We start from the raw sequence: 18,224 nt of genomic DNA on the forward strand, positions 1-18,224 counted from the left end.
GCCCCTGAAGCCTTTCATTCTCTCATGTAACAAACGCCTGGTGAACTAGCTATTCAGCAGATAATTAGTTGGGCTTGTTACACTCATTTTTACACCTTTTTGCCAGGCTGTTTTTCAAGTACGATCAGTAGACATTGCTGGTTTTAGTTATTAGTGTCAGCTTGATATAGAAAAAAATATCCAAGCAATTTTTGCTTTTGTTTCATCGTGTTTAAATTCAAAAGGTGGTTTCCCAGTTTTTTAATCAGTTCAAGCATAAACAAGCAGGAGACAGTGTAGGAGGGGTGTTGGGTTTGTTTGCTAAAGACAAGGAAATGTGGCCACGTGGTTAACACTGTAGAAAAGTCAAAGCTCTGTTTACATTTTCTATCACAATTTGTAAGTCAAGTCAGTTTTATAGGAAATAATGTAAACTTGGCTTGAAAAAGCAAAAACCTTCAAGTCAAATGAGTTCAAAAGTTTGCAAGTCTTGCCCCCCAAAGCTGTGTTGCAAGAGTTAAATGAAAAGCGGAGAATAATACTGATGCAAGGAATGTAACTTATTTCAAGTGAACTTTGTATCTATGAAGCGCCTTGAGGCGACTTTTGTTGTGATTTGGCGCTATATAAATAAAATTGAATTGAATTGAATTGAACTTTGTTTTTTAAATGGAAATTCCCCTGAATGGGATATTCTTTTCAAAGAACAAAGACGAAGATAGACAAAGCTAAGGTTAAAATGAACATGTCTAAGACGTTTATTCTAAGTATTTGGTTGAACTTGGTTGAATTCCTTTGTATCCTTGGGTGCATGTGTAAATTTCCTTTAAAACTGTAGTTTCGAGTGCTGATCATACGGCAGCTTATGGCTTCCAGTTAAGTGGTGCTTAAGATGAGGAGGTCAGATATGTTGTTGGTGAGCTGTGGAAAGGTCTCAGTTTCTACACATAATAGAGAAGTTGAATATACACATGCCTTTCTGCAGGGCTATAATTTCTACTCTTGGAGCTTTCCACACCAAAATATTTTTTTCTGTCTCCTTTCGCTCAACGGGTTTCAACATATAGTTTAGCTGTGGCTTTTCCTAAATGGAGATTAACACAGAAGACTAAAACCATTGTTGGTGACCTTGTATGACTCAGAGGTTAATGGATTAAATGAATCCAACCAAGCAACCAACAATCTATCCAATTAAGATCACTGGTTGGCAGCACAGTGGTACGGTGGTTAGCACTATTGCCGCACAGCAAGAAGGTCCTGAGTTCAATTCCACCACAACAGGCCGGGGTCTTTCTGTGTGGAGTTTGCATCTTCTCCCTGTGTTTGCATGGGTTCCCTCCGGGTACTCTGGCTTCCTCCCACCGTCCAAAGACATGCAGTTTGTGGGGATAGGTTAATTGATTAATCCAAATTGCCCACGAGTGGTTGTCTGTCCCTGTGACAGACTGGCAACCTGTCCAGGGTGTACCCCGTCTCTTGCCCTATGACAGCTGGGATAGGCTCCAGAAAAAATAGACCCTGAAAAGGATAAGCGGAAGCGAATGGATGGATGGTTAATCAAACTGAGATGTCAATTCAAGAAACAATTGGTGGCTTTATTTCAGGGTCTTGGTGGAGCTAAAAAGCTGCTTAAATGAGCTTCTGCAAAAAATAAAAAAAATGTTTTTCATTATTACAAATATGAATAATATCTTGATAATAAATATGATTTAAAATAATTCAATTCTATTCAATTTTTTTTATACAGCGCCAAATCACAACAAAAGTTGCCTCAAGGCGCTTCATAGGTACAGAGAAAAACCCAACAATCATATGACCCCCTATGAGCAAGCACTTTGGCGACAGTGGGAAGGAAAAACTCCCTTTTAACAGGAAGAAACCTCCGGCAGAACCAGGCTCAGGGAGGGGCGGCCATCTGCTGCGACCGGTTGGGGTGAGAGAAGGAAAACAGGATAAAGACATGCTGTGGAAGAGAGACAGAGGTTAATAACAGATATGATTCAATGCAGAGACTATTAACACATACTGAGTGAAAAAGGTGACTGGAAAGGAAAAACTCAATGCATCATGGGAATCCCCGGCAGCCTACGTCTATTACAGCATAACTAAGGGAGGATTCAGGGTCACCTGGTCCAGCCCTAACTATATGCTTTAGCAAAAAGGAAAGTTTTAAATAACACTTGTATACTTTAATTTTTCTTAAAAGAAATCTGATTCTGCCGTTGAAATGATAGGAGCCTGCTAATACTTGCTGAATAGTTGCTTGACGATACATGCGCTGTCAGTGGCACGAGTTTTCAAACAATAACAATTGTTAGAAGCATGTTTCATGAATGAAGTTGTGCTGCGTTCTTTTTCATTTGGAAGTCAGATCTTGGGACTGGTGGTGATTTCGTACCCAGGGTAACAGTGTGCCAGTAATAGAAGTTGGAAAATGGGCTTTGTTTTGCTCTCTAGCAAGGTAGAGCCATCACTACCATTACCTGAGGGACCCGTGTGCTACAAAGCTGGACTAATGGGTTAGCATGCTATGGTGACCTTAAAGTCAGAGTTTTCTGTGCCAGAAAAGTGGCTCTTTCTCTCCTTTTTTTTTTACCTGGCTAACACACTCGGGTAACTTATGCTGAGCGTAGCCTGTCTAGGCTGGAAGAACCACATTTTTACTAATTGTATTATTTTCAGCACGTTATAAGTGCAATGGAGTCACTAGAACTATAGATGTGCAACTTGATTAGTGAATCATTCTTTACTTAGTGAAAGTAAAGAATGATGCTCAGCACTGGAGTTTGTATGTGTTCACTTGGTGACATAGAAAATGTATAGATGTTGTTTACACTTGGTTCTAATCTGCTGCTAAGTCTCCTTCACACTGCTGAAATTACAGGCACTAGAACGCATATTAAATAACTCAATTTAATCAATACGTTAAATTTCACTTTGATCTGATGACAATCTAAAGCGAGTTCCGCATCTCCTTAAGTAGCCTATGAGACAGTAACCGTTTCTAATATTTAAATACGTGAAGAAATCTGTCCAGTCGAAAGTTTCAGAGCTCTAATGTGCAGCCTTCACAGTAGAAATGAACAGCAGCACAGAGAGTGCACTCAGCGTTAAAATAACTATATTAACTGAAATTAAAATGTTTATTTTACTGCTCTGTGCACTAAATTCCATGATTAACGACTTTCTGCTGCGTTTATCTCATATTATTTGCATCAGCATTGCATTTTACTGTTACATTTTTTAATGATTTGGAGGACGCAGCACTCATAGGCATTATTCTGTGCAGAAGAAGAGTCACATGATGCATGACATACCCCTTTTTTATGTAAGCGTGCACAGATCCTGAGGCAGGTAGCACTGATAAACACTATTGTGATACCTAGTCTTCAACCCATTATTGTTATCATTCTCAAGCAAGCTAACATAAACATAAAGAAAGCCAAATACAGATTCGGGGAACCACATTAGGGGAACTTTTGGGTAAAATAAGGGAAATGGATATGAAAACAGACTTTGGCTCCAGTTATTGTGGTATTTTAAAAACGTGAGTTTTAAAGGCCCGGTTACAGAATCACTAAATCCACACTGTATCCACTTTGGACAATCTGTGTGGGGGGTTTTTTGTACTTTGTAATCACTTAGACGTGAAAGTCTTCCAGCCAACCGTGATTGATGTGTTAACTTGCAGCAGGGGTGCTGGGCTGTAAGTCACCCGCCGTGCACTTAGCTGATAGTAAATACCAGGAGAGCAAATACAGACAGGAGAGACTAGAGATAAGAGCTGTTGCGCTTCTCTGTCCTTCCTCCTTTGTAGTTGTTGCAGTTATTATGTCTGTGGCAGCAGGAGGTGTAGCATCTTCAGCTATGCTCCATATGGCTCAGTAATTTACTGTACAAGAAAACTGGTTGTTTGCATACTAAAATTGATTTACATTGTACCTTATGTCTCTAATTAAATGCTTATTGCAATTTTTTTTAGCAAGAGATCAGTTTCATTAATTTGACACCCGATTTGACTCGCTTGTGGTGAGTGCAAGTACTTTTATTAGCGGATGACAATGGAAGCCCCTGCGCTGCCTCAGGTGGCTTGTGTACTCACAGTTTACATGTTTTATAAGTGTGTAATTATTTATCCAAAAGCTTACCCGGGCTCATGTGTGCTGAAAGACAAATGTGGTCTAATTGGCCCCTCCCTCGCTGATACCAACCCTCTGCGCATCAGGAAGCCACAACGCCCAGCCTCCTCCCCCCCTCCTCTTCCATGCCCCTTAATTACAATGACTAGTTTGATGGATTAAGTCGACTGTATTGCAAAGAGAAGGTTCGAGGGCTGAAACCGCAGATTCGTGTACCTGCCCGAACCGTTTGTGACGGGGCCCGCAGTGTTTGTCCACTGCAACAAATGTTGCTTTAAATTAATTGATTGAGGCTTCTTTTACTCGTTGCTCTGGACTCAGGCCAAGATACAGGCTGTCTAGCACATTAGGCACCACCCCCCTTTGCAAGTTTGAAATGTGAGCTGCCTGCATTTTTTTCCCCTCTCCTCTCCTCCCCTCCCCTCCCTCTCTCTCTCTCTCCCTCTCTCTCTCCCTCTCCCTTCTGGCGAAGTGGCTGTGGCTGCTTCTGTGTGATGTGTGTATTGGGAGAGCAAGCAATGGATCACTAGACAGAAAAAGAAGATACATCAATAACAGCTGCATACATCCGAGGTGAGGAGATAAGCATTTGGTTCTCTCTCTCCCTCTCTGCCTGTCCTCCCACCCTCTCTCTCAAGCTCTCTGTCCCCCCCCCACCCCCCCACCCACCACCACCACCACCACCATCACCCCTTCCCCACCCCCTTCTCAGTCTTTTAACCCTTTCCTGCAGCAGAAGCCGGTTCCTAATTTTGGTGATTTTTTTTTTTTTTTTTTTTGTCACGATACGTACCTGCATTCTCCTCTGACCACAAACGCGTGTCCTCCTCTCCTTCTTGTTGCTGTTAGTGCTGTGTGAAGTTGCTGTTTTTCTTTTTTCTTTTTTTAACAGCTTATCCCTGTTTTTCCTCTCATTGTCTCTGGGGTATTTGTTGCTTGAGTGCAAAGAAGCCGGTGGCAAGTACAGCAGGAGCCCATTAGCAGTGACTCCATCTGTGATTGGTTTTGCCTGCGAAACAGAGAGAGCAGCCATGAATAATTGATGTGTATTGTGCAGTCAGTCACTGGACACGCAGGGAGAGAAGAGAGGAAAACAGAAGCTGCTGCCCTCAGACACCGAGGGAAACAAGGGGGGAAAGAAGGAGGGAAGGGGAGGAGAGGGGTTCGGAGAGAGGAAGAATGTTTTAGAGAAGAGAGAAAGGTGGGAGGGATGGAGAGAAACACAGAGCAAGAGCTTTAAAATAGCCCCTCAGTAGTGCAAAGATTAGGCTGCCTTTGTTCTGCTGTTGCAGATTTGTGCTCAGAAGTGTTTCTAGACACATGAGTTCCCTTTTTTTCTGTTCAATGAAGAGTGAGAAATAAGCAGGGACATTGCTGGAGTTAGTCTGGTAGAAATGTGGGTGGCATTTTAGACATGGAGAGGGGACTGAGGAAGAGTCTTTGCCACAGCGAAGAGGACCGGGCTGCAAAGCTGTGAGCTGTCAAAAGGAGGAGACAACAGATAAAGACTGCTGTGTTTGTAGAGGGTGTACTCAGTGACAAGAGGGAAGGTGGATCTGCTGCCACTGCTGTTGCTGCTGCTGCTACTCACAGGAACTTCACATTATTTCACCCCTAGGGGGGCAGATAGAAGGCTGACTCCTGCATTGGTGGGTGCAAGCAGGCACCCTGCCATGTCTTAAACTAACGGAATGGGCTTTGACAGTATGACGAGTGCCTCGCAGCGCCCCGCGTGATAGAGTTGCAACAGCTGACTGCTGCATTTGACCCACTTACAGCTCACACAGAGGGGGTCAAAATGGCCTTGATTATCTCTCTCTGAGTTGCTCTGACCTACTTGAGGCAGCGTTTTTCCACGAGACTCTTGGCAGTTTATCACACCTACTCCCCTCAGTGCCACACAGTGCAACCAGCCAGGCTCACTGCTGAGGCACACGAAGGAATTCACTGGGTTCAGTTCACTGTTCTGTCACGGTCCAAGAGTTTAAACGGGAGCAACAGGTTTCAGTTTGAAAATCTGACTGCAGCGACTCAAGTGAGATACCAGTAAAAGCACTATTGTGGGTATCGCAGATTTCCCATTATCCAGTATCAGGCACTGAAGGGTTCTTGGTGTTATTATTGTAGGATCATAACTTACAATATAAAGCATGAGACAGCTGTTGTGATTTAAATTAATAAAATAATACAATCTAATATAAAATTACATATCTATTAATATGGTGATTAAGTGGTGTCCTGTACTATATTTTTTTTCTGCGTCACCTGTCGAACCCAACGCCGTGTATTTAGCACAAACTGCAAAATGAAGTTTTTGTCACAATTAAGAGTCAGGGTTAATTATTTTCTCCCACTGACCCGAATCGAACGCTTCGGTCTCCGAATTTCGGTTGTTTATTGTTGGCTTTCTCTGCACTGAGAGGGTTTTTGTTTAGCAGTACAGCAAAGTCAGTCAGTCAGTACAGCATTTGGGCAATTATTCAAGTAATTCTTTGCTAAAAATGTGTCTTTGGGACAATTACCAACATGGTAAGACAAAAACTAGGCATCCACACTTCCAACTGTTCATAACTGTTGCTTTGTCGCCTTCAATGAATCTCTTGTTCTCTGTATTGAACATGTTTGGGGGGGGGTTCACACCAAGTTGTGAAATTGCATTGACTTTTTTCTTTGAAGTTTTTCGAGTTCCAAATCAAAATAACAGCACGCTGGAGCATGCCGATTGCTGATGCTATTTGTATACTCGTGGAAAGTGCAGGCCCCTTTGTTGCTTTACTTTAATCAAAGAAAATGCACCGTAGGTAATTATAGGCTGTAGTGTGTTTACACTTCTCGTTATATTGTGAAACCTCAAATGGGACTTTGATCGCATTTGATATTGAATCTTCCAAATAACAGATGTTAAACTGTGACCGAAGACAGAATGAGGAAAAGAGTCTCAAGTTTTGTAGTGGTTTATACAGTTTGTGATATTATAAGTGCTGCTGAAGGAAAACACTGGGCCTCTTATGAAAATAATTAGACTTTTTTTTGTACTGTTTTATAAAACCAAAGCTTATTTCGTGGTGTGATCCACACCTGAAAATACAGATAATCTTAGTTTTAAATTTGCATGTAGTTGCCAGGTGTTACTGTGGGTGGATTCTCCTCCTCGTGTCAAAGCGGGACACGAGGGCCTCCGCCTACTTGCTGTTCTTTATCTGACAGAACAAACAAGACCAACTGAGAGCAGACTGCAGCAGCTAATTTTATCTTAATTTTTGATTAGTTCCCCCGAGTAATCATACATTTGGTCCTTTTTTAGGGAGTTGTGCGAAGGTGGAAAGCACTTCATCTTCATGTACTGAAGAAATTAGGGAAATGTCTTATTCAGGTGGGAATGACATGACGTAACAGTAAGAAATGTCCATAATTTTCCTTACAGTAGTATTTTCAGTCATAGCTGATTCTCAGGTAGTCAGTGGCGTACAAGATATATTTTACCATCTGGTCACTGACGTGTGTTTTTGTTTGAAAAGGGGAGCAATTCACAATCAAATGTGTGTCATATAATGAATATTTTGTGAAGTAAATTGTAAAATTTGAACCCTACAGAAACCAGCTGCTGCAGGAGATGTCAGTCTGACTCAGGTACTTGCCGTATATTAAAGTGGTGCACAGAAACCCATTGGCTCAGTCCAAGCAAACATACTCATGTTGTAGCTGCTGTTGTGTTGTCTGTCTGAGTTTTACAGTATGAAGCATGTCGCACATGTATTGCCATCTTGCTTGTGTCACAGTTCATGTTTATGTTCTCGGCTTTTTGTCCAAACCATAATCAGCTGTTCCTGAAGTCATTATACCTCTCCATACCCACTTTTGTAAACAAGTTAGTAAGACTTGGGTAAGCTGCGCGTACCTCAGACTTATGCAATGAAACTTTATCGATCGGAAACAAGCATACTGACGTTTTATATATAGATAATAGTAAAATGGATATGAGTAGAGGACATGTGAAAATAGTAATACAAAATACACTTTGTGAAATAAATGGACTGTATAGAATAGGATAGATGAAAAAAGATGATAAAATTGTTGCAGGAATCTAGTTTAAAATTCCACACTCAGTAAATTGTACAATACTGGTCTTGAACTACCTGTCATTTCTTTATATTTTGTTTCCAAGGAGTCAGACTTTCTTGTAAGTGATTTTAAAAGGTTTTTTAAAGTAGTTTTACAGGCTTCCTGAAGGTCTTTTGATTTTTTATTTGGACTTTTTATTGTTCTGTCATTCCTTTTCAGTCCAATCCCTGTACCTGACTATTTTCAAAGGAATGTTTTTTCTTTGGTAAAACACACCACTGGCCTAACTGTTCAAACATGAAAAAAAAAAAAACACCTAACTCAATGCTTGTGTCTAAAAATAACAGTCAACTAAAAAAAAAAACAGTTTTGAACTGTATTTTAAGCACTTTCTTACTATCAGCCTGTCACAGAACACGTAATTTGTTGCCATTTCTTTAGTTGAATGTAAAGAAAACTGTTTGATAGACATAAAGAAGTATTTTGGCATCAACAAGCTGATTCCTAAAGACCTACCCAAAAACTTGACATGGTGTGCAGTGCGTCCTTAAAAAGTTTGAGGAAACTGGATAAATGAAGGGCAAAGGAAGAAGTGGCACGACTACAAATCTACAGCAGGTGAACAGTATCTGAAAGTCATGTCCTTAAGAAATAGGGAAAAATCCAGCAAAGACCAGACACAGAACCTGAGAGATGCATCTGGCACTTCAGTTGATCCATCTACAGTTCACCAAAATCTCATCAGAAATAGTCTTTGTGGAAGGGTAGCTACCAAGAGGTCATTCTTAAGGAAAGGAGGCCAAATTACATAAGAACTGGACTGAAAATCAGTGGAAACAGGTTTTATGTAATAATGAATCCAGATTTGAAATTTGTGGTTCAGATTTTCCTCAATATGTACTGAGGAGGTCTAAGGAGAGGTAAAAAGTGAGTGCCTAGAGTCATATGTAAAGCATGGTAGATGCTCTGTCATGTTTGGGGCTGCATTTCAGTCAGTGGTTTTGGAGCTCTTGTCAAAACTGATGCAGAAAAGTAGCATCAGATTTTTTATATACTGTAAAATATCATATAGAAAGTGTCTGATTGGCTTCATTTTTCAGCATCACAATGATCCCACACACACTATTAATGTATTAAACCTGCGATCATCTTCTCAGAGAATGCAACAAAAGATAGTCCACATCCATAGAAGCGCTACAGCATTATCCTTCAGGAAGCCTGGAAAACTAGAACTTGACCTTGAACTTTTTTATTGTCATTGTACAGTTGCCTGCACAGCGAAATTAGATAACAAGACCACAAAGGTGCAAAAAAAACTCCACTATGTATAAGTTACAGGAAACATTGTGGGGGTGTATACAAGGGCATCATAATATAATATAATAAATAAAGGTGGAAGGGCCATGGTCATTAAAGATAGGGATGGCAATTGCACATCTGCCAAGATATTGGACAGGACACAGTCCAGCAATAGCAGCAACATAGCCAATCAATAGCAGCGACAGAATGACTGTATGGGAGAAGTCTGCTCACACTCTTAATTAACATTAAGAGTTCTGACAGCCCACTGTCAGAACTCTTAATTAACATTAAGAGTTCTGACAGCCCACTGTCAGAACGCCAGAAGCTGTCAGAAGACTTCCCAGAGAAATTATAAGGAAGCTTGCATAAGAGGCTGTGTTAAAGAATAAAGGTGGCCATACCAAGTATTGACTTACAAGCTTGTTAGAATTGCCCTTTGTACTCTATTTCCATGTATATGTAAATGTGTCAGTAAATCACAGGACCCATTTTGCATTTTCCTAGCAAAATATAAAGAAATAAGGGGTGGCTCAAGACAGCACTGTATAATATTTTAAAAAATCATCAAAGACCAAGAAACACTCGGTGTCAGAATAATGTCAGCTAGGATCAGGTTTGAGTTTCATTGTTTCCGTTTGGCTTGAATGTTTATCATGAGGGGGCTTTTTATTCAAATCCTGATCTGTTGCACATATGGAAGTCTCTAATGAGCCTAGAGGGGTGCCAAGACCAGACCCAGGTTCCACTAGTGTCAGCTTCTACTGTATTTATAAAGAAGCTTTGACCCCAGGCCTACTGTGTAAAGGTCACGGGTGAATCAGCCACCAGCGAATGCAGTCGCGACACTGCCGGCCATGCCCAGCACCCTGAGGTGGGCACAACTCCAGGCACATCTGCTCCATTGCTAATTAGTATCATTGTAGACAAGGGCTTAAGGCTGGGCCTTTGTTAATAGCAGCCTGTTGCTTGGGGAAACAGTCTGGCCCCTGTAAGCTGCTTCTCTGCAGGTCTGCTCAACTGATAATCTGGTTGGAGAACTCTACAGTTAGATCAACACTCTGTTGGTATATTGGCCATTTTTGGTCAGTTAAATGCGTTTCATTGAATAAAGAGGATTTCCATCATTTGCTGGGTCTTACTTGTTTTCAAATTGTAATTACTTTAACTAGAAGTAATATAAACATATTTGCTGTTTTACTTTTCTTTCTTCTGCATATTTCCTTTGATTTCCACCAATTTCGGTATAGTTAGCATGTCTTGAGACTTCAGTTTAGTTAACTTATTCACACAGCACAATACAATAGCATAAAATTCGAGCATTATAACTGTGTGATAATCTAGTCCTGATTATTCGCTTCTGGCTAAGCAGCCATGCAATGCAAGTGTGACTTTAACAAAATGTTGATTTTTATAGCACAAGATTAATTAAAAAAAAAAAAATGTCCACGTTTTTAGTTGTGACAGATCTTAAGAACAGTTTTTCAAAAAAGCTATGAAACTTGACCTCAGGCACTTTTGTTGCCAGACCTTAACTCCCACATTAAGACATAAAGATGTAGGTTTGGAAGGAGTTTTGCTGCCAATCAGCTTAATGTATATTTTAACAGACTAAACACTGAAGCTGGGGAGATGTTTGGCTTTAATGCATAGAGTACTAATCCTCAGCAGGGGGTTAGATTCCCACCTTCATGCTTAAAAGAGACACTGAATGGCGTGCCCTGTTTTAAATGGAAGAGATTTGTTGCATGTGCCAAAGGAGATTATCTTTTAAAACACTGCCCTGCTTAGGCAAGGGTTGGTTTCTGTGTTACCATGACCAAGAAATGACAGTCCCACTGATGAGATCTGCATTAATCATCTAGAGATTGTGGCATATATTGTATCTTGTTCCAGTTGGCATCCAGTTAGTCCTAAATCATAATCCTATCTGAAAATCCTTATGTGAAATCTGAGAGCACTGATTTTATTTTGAAGATACATGTTTTTAATTTCCTGCATTTTCTATATAGATAGATACATTTGCATGTCAAAGAGGTTTTATTATAAACTTTTTTTTTAAAAATGTACTACAGCACCATTGGTGGGACATTAAGGAACACAGGATGTTAAAACAGCAACCTCGTCTTCCTGCCTCCACATGGCCACATATGCTTGTGGCCTCAGTAAAACCTTTTTGGCGGGAGTCCAAGCGTCCCCCCCTCTTCACTTCGCCGGATGGACATGGCACGACATTGTGGCCATGTGGCCAGCAGGAGGCTGTATTTAAGCCAGGGCAGCTCTGAAATGGGCCATAAAACCTAGCCAGCAAGTCTGGCTCCCCGTGAGGCAACGGGCCTAAGTACTCATTGACAAGACTCCAATATTACCGAGAGGGAGAGTGGCAGAGGGAATAATGTAAGAAAAAAAAGATGAGGTACAGACAGGAGGCAGTTGTCTGGCCTACACAGACATGCTGTTTTATAACTGTTAGCACTAATACTTTCAATCCACATCAAAGCTGATCTTGCATTGCTAACACTAACTTTCATCTTTCAATGAAAGATGCATAGCAGTCATGTGAAATCGCCCCTTAACTTTGATGCCGTGTAGCAGCCATGATACCAACATGTGCCTACTTTATACATCATCCCCACCTCATCGGGTTTATGAAAACCCTCAAATATGTTGCATAGCCACCCAAATTTAAAATCTCAAACTAGTTTGACAGCCCCCATTTCGAGTTTGCCTCTAATGTCAACAGTTTAAGGGAGTGAAATGTGCACCATGTGTTTAAGGTGTTTCACCTGTGAGCTTCTACCTAATTATCCAGACATGGATGAACAAGTAGCAATCTTCTGGCCTGTCGTGGGGTGACAGGTCCGTAACCTGTTATACACTCGCCTTGCTGGTGAAAAAGCCTGCATGACGAACATGTCGCTTCCATTTCATTATCAAATTGGCATCAATGAATAATTCGTGGCATCTGTGTGAAGACAAAGAGAGACCTGATGCCTGCCAGGTTGGCATCCGTGGCTCTTTGGTTACTGTGTGCATGTCAGGCAGAGGGGGAGATGATTTACGATGCAGCTTGCAGTTTACGCAGGAGAGCTCAGCGGTGACTGGGCCTTCATAAGCGACGCCATAGCAACTACTTATTCATGTAGTTTTCCATACATATGTTGAAGAAAATCCCAGAGTTTTATAGTTCTGGGAAACCTACATGAGGCACATAAGTGAGGGATTCTTTGGCTAAAAGTAAACGTGGTTGTTTTGCATGGCTTCTTAGGTGCTTTCAGTAACCAGGGATACCGGGGCTCCCTAGACGCTGTCTTCTTTTAATTGACTTTGGCCTGCAGGAGGCTTGTGTCCATTCAATCCTTTCTGGGCAGAGGAGGGAGGGTGGGCGGAATCGAATGTGAATAGAGCGCTCTCAGAAACCAAAGAGTGCAGCCCACTAGAGCTGCTCTTGTTAGTTTGCTCATGGTCTTTGTTCTCCTTTCAGCCCTTCTGGCTAAACGTCTTCAAACAAGCCATTTAGGGGTCGTGATTCTCTACGACAGGTTTACTGCGAAAATTGGACTTCACTCTGATGGCTAGTAAGGGAATAAGCGAGGAAGTACTGTCGATAATGTGACTCTGACGTGATGACAGGATATGTGCTGTGCGTTTGTGGGGAAGTTAGTGACCAAACCATGTGGGACAATGCCAGGTGGGACTCCAGGGTTGACAAGGGAGCAGGTGTCTATTACATACAGAGCAGAGGGAGGGGGAGGCAGAGAACGGGTGCGGATGAGGATCATAGAAACTCTTGGCATCTGCGTTACCTGCTGCCTCCCTTGCAGTGCCCTGCCAATAATGGAAGGAAAAGGAGGGAGGTAGAAAATGAAAAGGAGTAGAGGAAACTATTCTTGAGGCAGCAGCAAGTGTAGGGGTGACCTTTGTAATAGCAGCTATTCATGTGTTTAAGGTTATATTCTCCCTTGTAGCACATGGTCCTTAATCATTATGGTGCTCAATTTTTTTATTTTTTAACAATTTCTGCTGTCTTAAAAGCACTAATATACGGAGCACGCTGTGTAATGACATACAGTGTTAATGTCTGTAGCATACATGAAGTCTGCATGGAAGTTTTTGCCATCCAGTAGCAACTGCAAAAAAAGATGTATTTTGTTCTTATTAATTTAATATTATTATTCATCACGGTATTTGTTTTTGCATACTTTGACTTACTTTGTAATATGAGTGACAGTTGGTAAGTTGGTACTGTCTGGCGGGCAGAAGCTTTGCGTTGGGGATGATTTTACTGGATGAATGATATTGACACAGGAACATCTGCCGAGTTTATTTCCAGATTTTGTAAATTGATTGGTCTGTGTTGTATTTATAGATGAGTCCATGGTATGTTAGGCATGGGCATCACCACTGTGGTGGCTACAGTGGGGCAGCTGTGCAAGTGGAAAGATGATGTTTCAATGTCTGAACAGTGGGGCAGCTGTGCAAGTGGAAAGATGATGTTTCAGTGTCTGAATCCTCCAGTCTGCATGTCAGTGTGTCCTTGAGTAAGATGCTGGACTCCAAATTGCTTCTGATGCATAGAATAATGTGCTGTATACATGTGTGTGAATGGGAAAAATGCCTTGTGGTGTAAAAGCACTGCACATGGTGAATATGGCTAGAAATGTACTGTGTAAAATCAATACGGTTTACTAAACTGAGATTAGAAGGTAATGCTGGCTAGCTTGGTTAGCAGCAAGCTAACTCACTAAATAACCGACCTTTATTGGTTTAACTGTGTTAGAATATTTTGTTTAATTACCTTGTTAGTGCAGAAAGAAAGTAGACCTTAAAAATAAGCTAATGTTCCAAAAGCAAATAACTTTACACACAACCTTACAATTGAAATTTTAATTGAGATCTCTCTAGCACTGATAGTCACATGTTAAGGTACTACAGTGCAGCCACTTGGCCTACATAACAGTATATGGTAGTCACTGTCATTTTTTAACACATGCCTATAAAGCTGCCTTGTTGCCTACAGCAAACTGATACATGAAACTCTTAGAAATGAGCAAAATTTTAAGAATCTTTTAGCAGCACAAAATAAATTCTATCAACCTCCATACAGATATCTTGAAAGATGAACATCTAAATTTGTCAAATGACAAAAATATTAATGTTGCAATCTGGGTTAACTGACCTTTTATTAAAAGCTCTTTGTTTTCGGGAGAGCACGGCAGAGCCCAAATCAGAGTGTTTAATCAGCACAGTTTATCTCTCTGCCTCGTGTCTGCATGGGCCATGGATGGAAGGTTGGGGGAGCATTAGGCTATCATTGGATAGAGCATTGAACAACTGTCAGGGATGCAGTCCATGTCATTTGTCATGTCTCCCTGGGGCTTTATGACAGCAAGTGAAGCTGGAAGCTGCAGACCCAATCACTGAACCACCCATCTAGTCCCAGCAGATGCGTTTACCACCCTTCGCCATGGTTGACCATCAGGCTGGGCAGCTGAGCACCAGAATATCAATACGGCTCAGACTCAGCCGGGCCCCTGGGACCATCTACGAGGCAAACAGGATAGCCTTCTCTCCTTATGGAAGGCAGAGACTCATTGCCGCCAGGGAGACCAATGTAAACATGGCAGAAGGATGCTCTCTAGCACAAAATGCCAGTTTGATTCACTCCAGAATGGTCTTTGAGATTTGGAAGTGCAACACCTGAGACAATTATCTCCAGATTTGGCTCTTCTCAGAGAGGGAGACAGATGAGTCTATTGAAGGGCCGTCTGTGGGAGGAGTGGAGAGGAGAAACAGTAATCCTTTTGTGTTCCTCATCTGCACTGTCCTGAGCCGTGTTTGGGTGTAGGAAGAGTAGGAGGGAGCGACTGAAGAGAAACGAGTTGGCTGTTCCTCCTCCTGTCATCTGAAACCTGAAGTTTATCCTCTGAGTCAATGACAGGGCTTCTCCTTTAAACCGGTTGGTGCTTAGTGGAGGTGGTAATTTTGTGCAGAGATAAGCCCTTTATCTAATGATGGGGTAGAATAATTATTTAAGTGGCAACACTTGTGATTCCTTCTCTCTCTCTTTTTTTTTCCCTGTTTCTCTCAGATAGCCGATGTATTGTCATCTTTCTGCTATGTTCCACACGGTTGTTGTTTATGTCCTGCGGCTGTTGATGTCGGCCTCGGCGTGAAACAGGGACGCTGTCTGCTTACCCAGACGGCCCCACAGTGGCACAGCTATGGGATAAATTGTGGAGACATGTTTATCAACATAGAAGAAGTGCAAGTTACCCCTTGTTGGAAGAGAATAATGGGACCTAATTGAGCTGTAACATGCTGGCTGGTCGCCAGGCCCTTGAATTGAAAACTCTCTCCATCAGAAGGGGGTCTGAGGAGAGGGAGGGTGCTGTTAAAAACACTGCAGGACGTACTAACATAGATGTGAAACCCGTACACCTATTAGCCACACTTGGATCCGGTTTTTATCAAATTAAAAGTAACTCAGGAATCTGTGCCTTTACCTTTGAGCGTGATGCTTTTAGCAGAAAGTGCACCTGAGCGGCCTTTTCCGTCAACTAAAGCACGGCCGTGGTAAAGTCAGATCAATTCTCTAGAGGAACAGCACAGCCTGTCTCCTGGCACCTGCCTTGCCAAGAAGAGGAGGGGGAGGAGGAGGAGAGAAAAAGAGAGGGAGCGTGAGCGGGTGGGAAAGAGGAAAAACCCAGCTGCCTCTGTGCCTGAGCCCCGTGCTGCTTTTAAAGGAGTGGGAGGGAGAGGAGAGGGAGAAGCAAGGAGACTGCTGGCACCATCTGTACATGTCTTTTGTATTCCAGCCCTCATCTTTACACAGAGTGAGGCTGGTGTGCTCAGTGTTCAAATGAAAGGATAGGAGGTGCCTTTTGGGGTGCAGTGCTCTGAGAGGAGAAGGTGTGTGTTTGTGTGTCGAAGCAGAAACTCAGTTTTGTCCTCGGAAAATTCGCCACACTCAGAGGACATCTTGTGTCCTATTTATTTTACGCCTGTGTGTGTGTGTGTGTGTGTGTGTGTGTGTGTGTGTGTGTTATTATAAGCTCGTGCTGTTTCTTTCCTTGTCTGAGTGTGCTGGTAAGCTTGTACGGTTTGCAAGCAGCCATGTGTGGTCAGATGTCTGGGTTGCCATGTTTGTGATGGGAGTCAGAAGCTTTTGTTTGTTCCTCCTTCCTATCAGCCCCATTAGACTGATGTCTCCTCTCTCGCTGATTCATTCAGCCTTCTGTATTTTCTTTATTTTTAATCTCGGTTGTTTCTCTCTTGTGCGTCTGCATCTGTGTGTGTGTGTGTGTGTGTGTGTGTAATATGTGGCAGCCCACCCTTGCATGTGGCAGCAGGGTGCATCTGCCTGCGAGGACAGCGCGCACTGTCTGCTGTCATATTGACGTGGCTTTTTTGCGCGAACTGCAGCTGAAATCACCAAGCACTCTGATTCACCCACCCACCCCTCCCGCTCCTTACTCAGCCTAGAAGTGCTGTGAATCATAAGAGGAGGTGGCTGCCCTGCTCTTTGATTGAATCCACATTCCCTTTCTCCTCAGACAGCCACAGAGAGAGGCTAGAAGGAGGCAGAGGAAGTGAGAGGGAGAGAAAAGGGAAAAGTGAGTCTTTTGTAGTTGGCACAGTACAAACACATGCACTGCAGATGAAAAGCATATGATTCGATCAAACGCACTCTGTGGTAGCTACCTAACCAAGTGGTAGGTAGGTGGGGAGAAGGGAAGGACTGGAATTCATTTGCAGGCCCAGAGTGAACCCTAGTGGCCATGAGCTACAGTGGCATGCAGGATTTAGGCTGATCCTTTATATTGCAGCTTAAAGGTACAGGCTGCAATTTGGGCTCTTAAAATGTTCCAACGTTTCTTAGAACAAACACTATCATGATTTAGAAATTTCTGTCCACGGGTAGACTTTTCAATCTAAATTAAACTGAACAAAAAGTAACAGGATAAAAATATTTTAAATAGCAGAGCCTGTGCATATGGCTATTTATGCAATGACATTTAGGTGTGGTTATGTGAGTATTAGTGTAAATATAAGCACAGTTGATATAAATCAATGGCCCCAGTGTGCACTTGTGTGAGGTATGAATATAAGCTGTTTAGTGCATTTCCCCCAAACACTCCTGTTTTTCCTCACATGAAATATGCATATTCACTAACTACAAGTGCCAGAAAATAAACCGCCCTAATTTTGAAATAATTAATTCATTTAGTAAATAAATAAATCATAACAACCTGTAAACATATCACTCTTGAGCAAACATTGTTTTTCACATCTCATGAATGATAGGATGTCTTTGTGTTTAATGTTGTTGCACTGTTACATACTGTTTGCTTGTTCCATTTTGCAGGTACCTTGCACAGAATATAGCTCCACAGTTGTGCCATAGGGTACAATGCATATTTATTTTTGTGCACTTTTTTCCAGTCAGGCCATTGCTTTTTGGATTTTTAACATGAACTTTTGCTCAGAAGTTTTTTGCTTTTTTTGTTCTTAAGTGCTTGCAATAGTAGGGTGGTACCTCTGTAGTTATTTCTAACAGGTCTCCAACAGTACTTATGTACTCTGCTCTCTTTCCAGCCCTCCTCTCCTCGTGGTGTGAGGAGCTTGGACGCCTCCTCCTCCTCCGTCACCAGAAGAACAGGCAGAACGAGCCTCCGGGAAAAGTGCCCATGCAGCCCCCCATGAGTTCCATGAAGCCCAGCCTCTCACATGGGTCAGTGTTCA

General features: G+C 42.1%; 1 protein-coding gene across 5 annotated transcripts in view; it reads left to right on the top strand.

Moving 5' to 3' along the window:
- The window catches only part of LOC146381484 (zinc finger MIZ domain-containing protein 1-like), a 110,314-nt gene that overhangs the window by 82,769 nt on the left and 9,321 nt on the right, over positions 1–18,224 (top strand). For 2 of the 5 annotated variants that reach the window (XM_084937541.1, XM_084937540.1), the window contains 2 exons: positions 7,713–7,748; positions 18,078–18,213. In XM_084937541.1, coding sequence (XP_084793667.1) covers positions 7,713–7,748; positions 18,078–18,213 — 172 coding nt within the window. Of the gene's footprint in view, positions 1–1,820; positions 4,692–7,712; positions 7,749–18,077; positions 18,214–18,224 lie in introns of those variants that run through there. The other 3 variants (XM_084937544.1, XM_084937543.1, XM_084937542.1) reach the window with 3 other exon arrangements.

The sequence above is a fragment of the Perissodus microlepis genome, chromosome 8 (assembly GCF_051167445.1).
Source record: "Perissodus microlepis isolate ML-2025 ecotype Zambia chromosome 8, ASM5116744v1, whole genome shotgun sequence".
In the NCBI taxonomy this organism is placed as follows: domain Eukaryota; kingdom Metazoa; phylum Chordata; class Actinopteri; order Cichliformes; family Cichlidae; genus Perissodus; species Perissodus microlepis.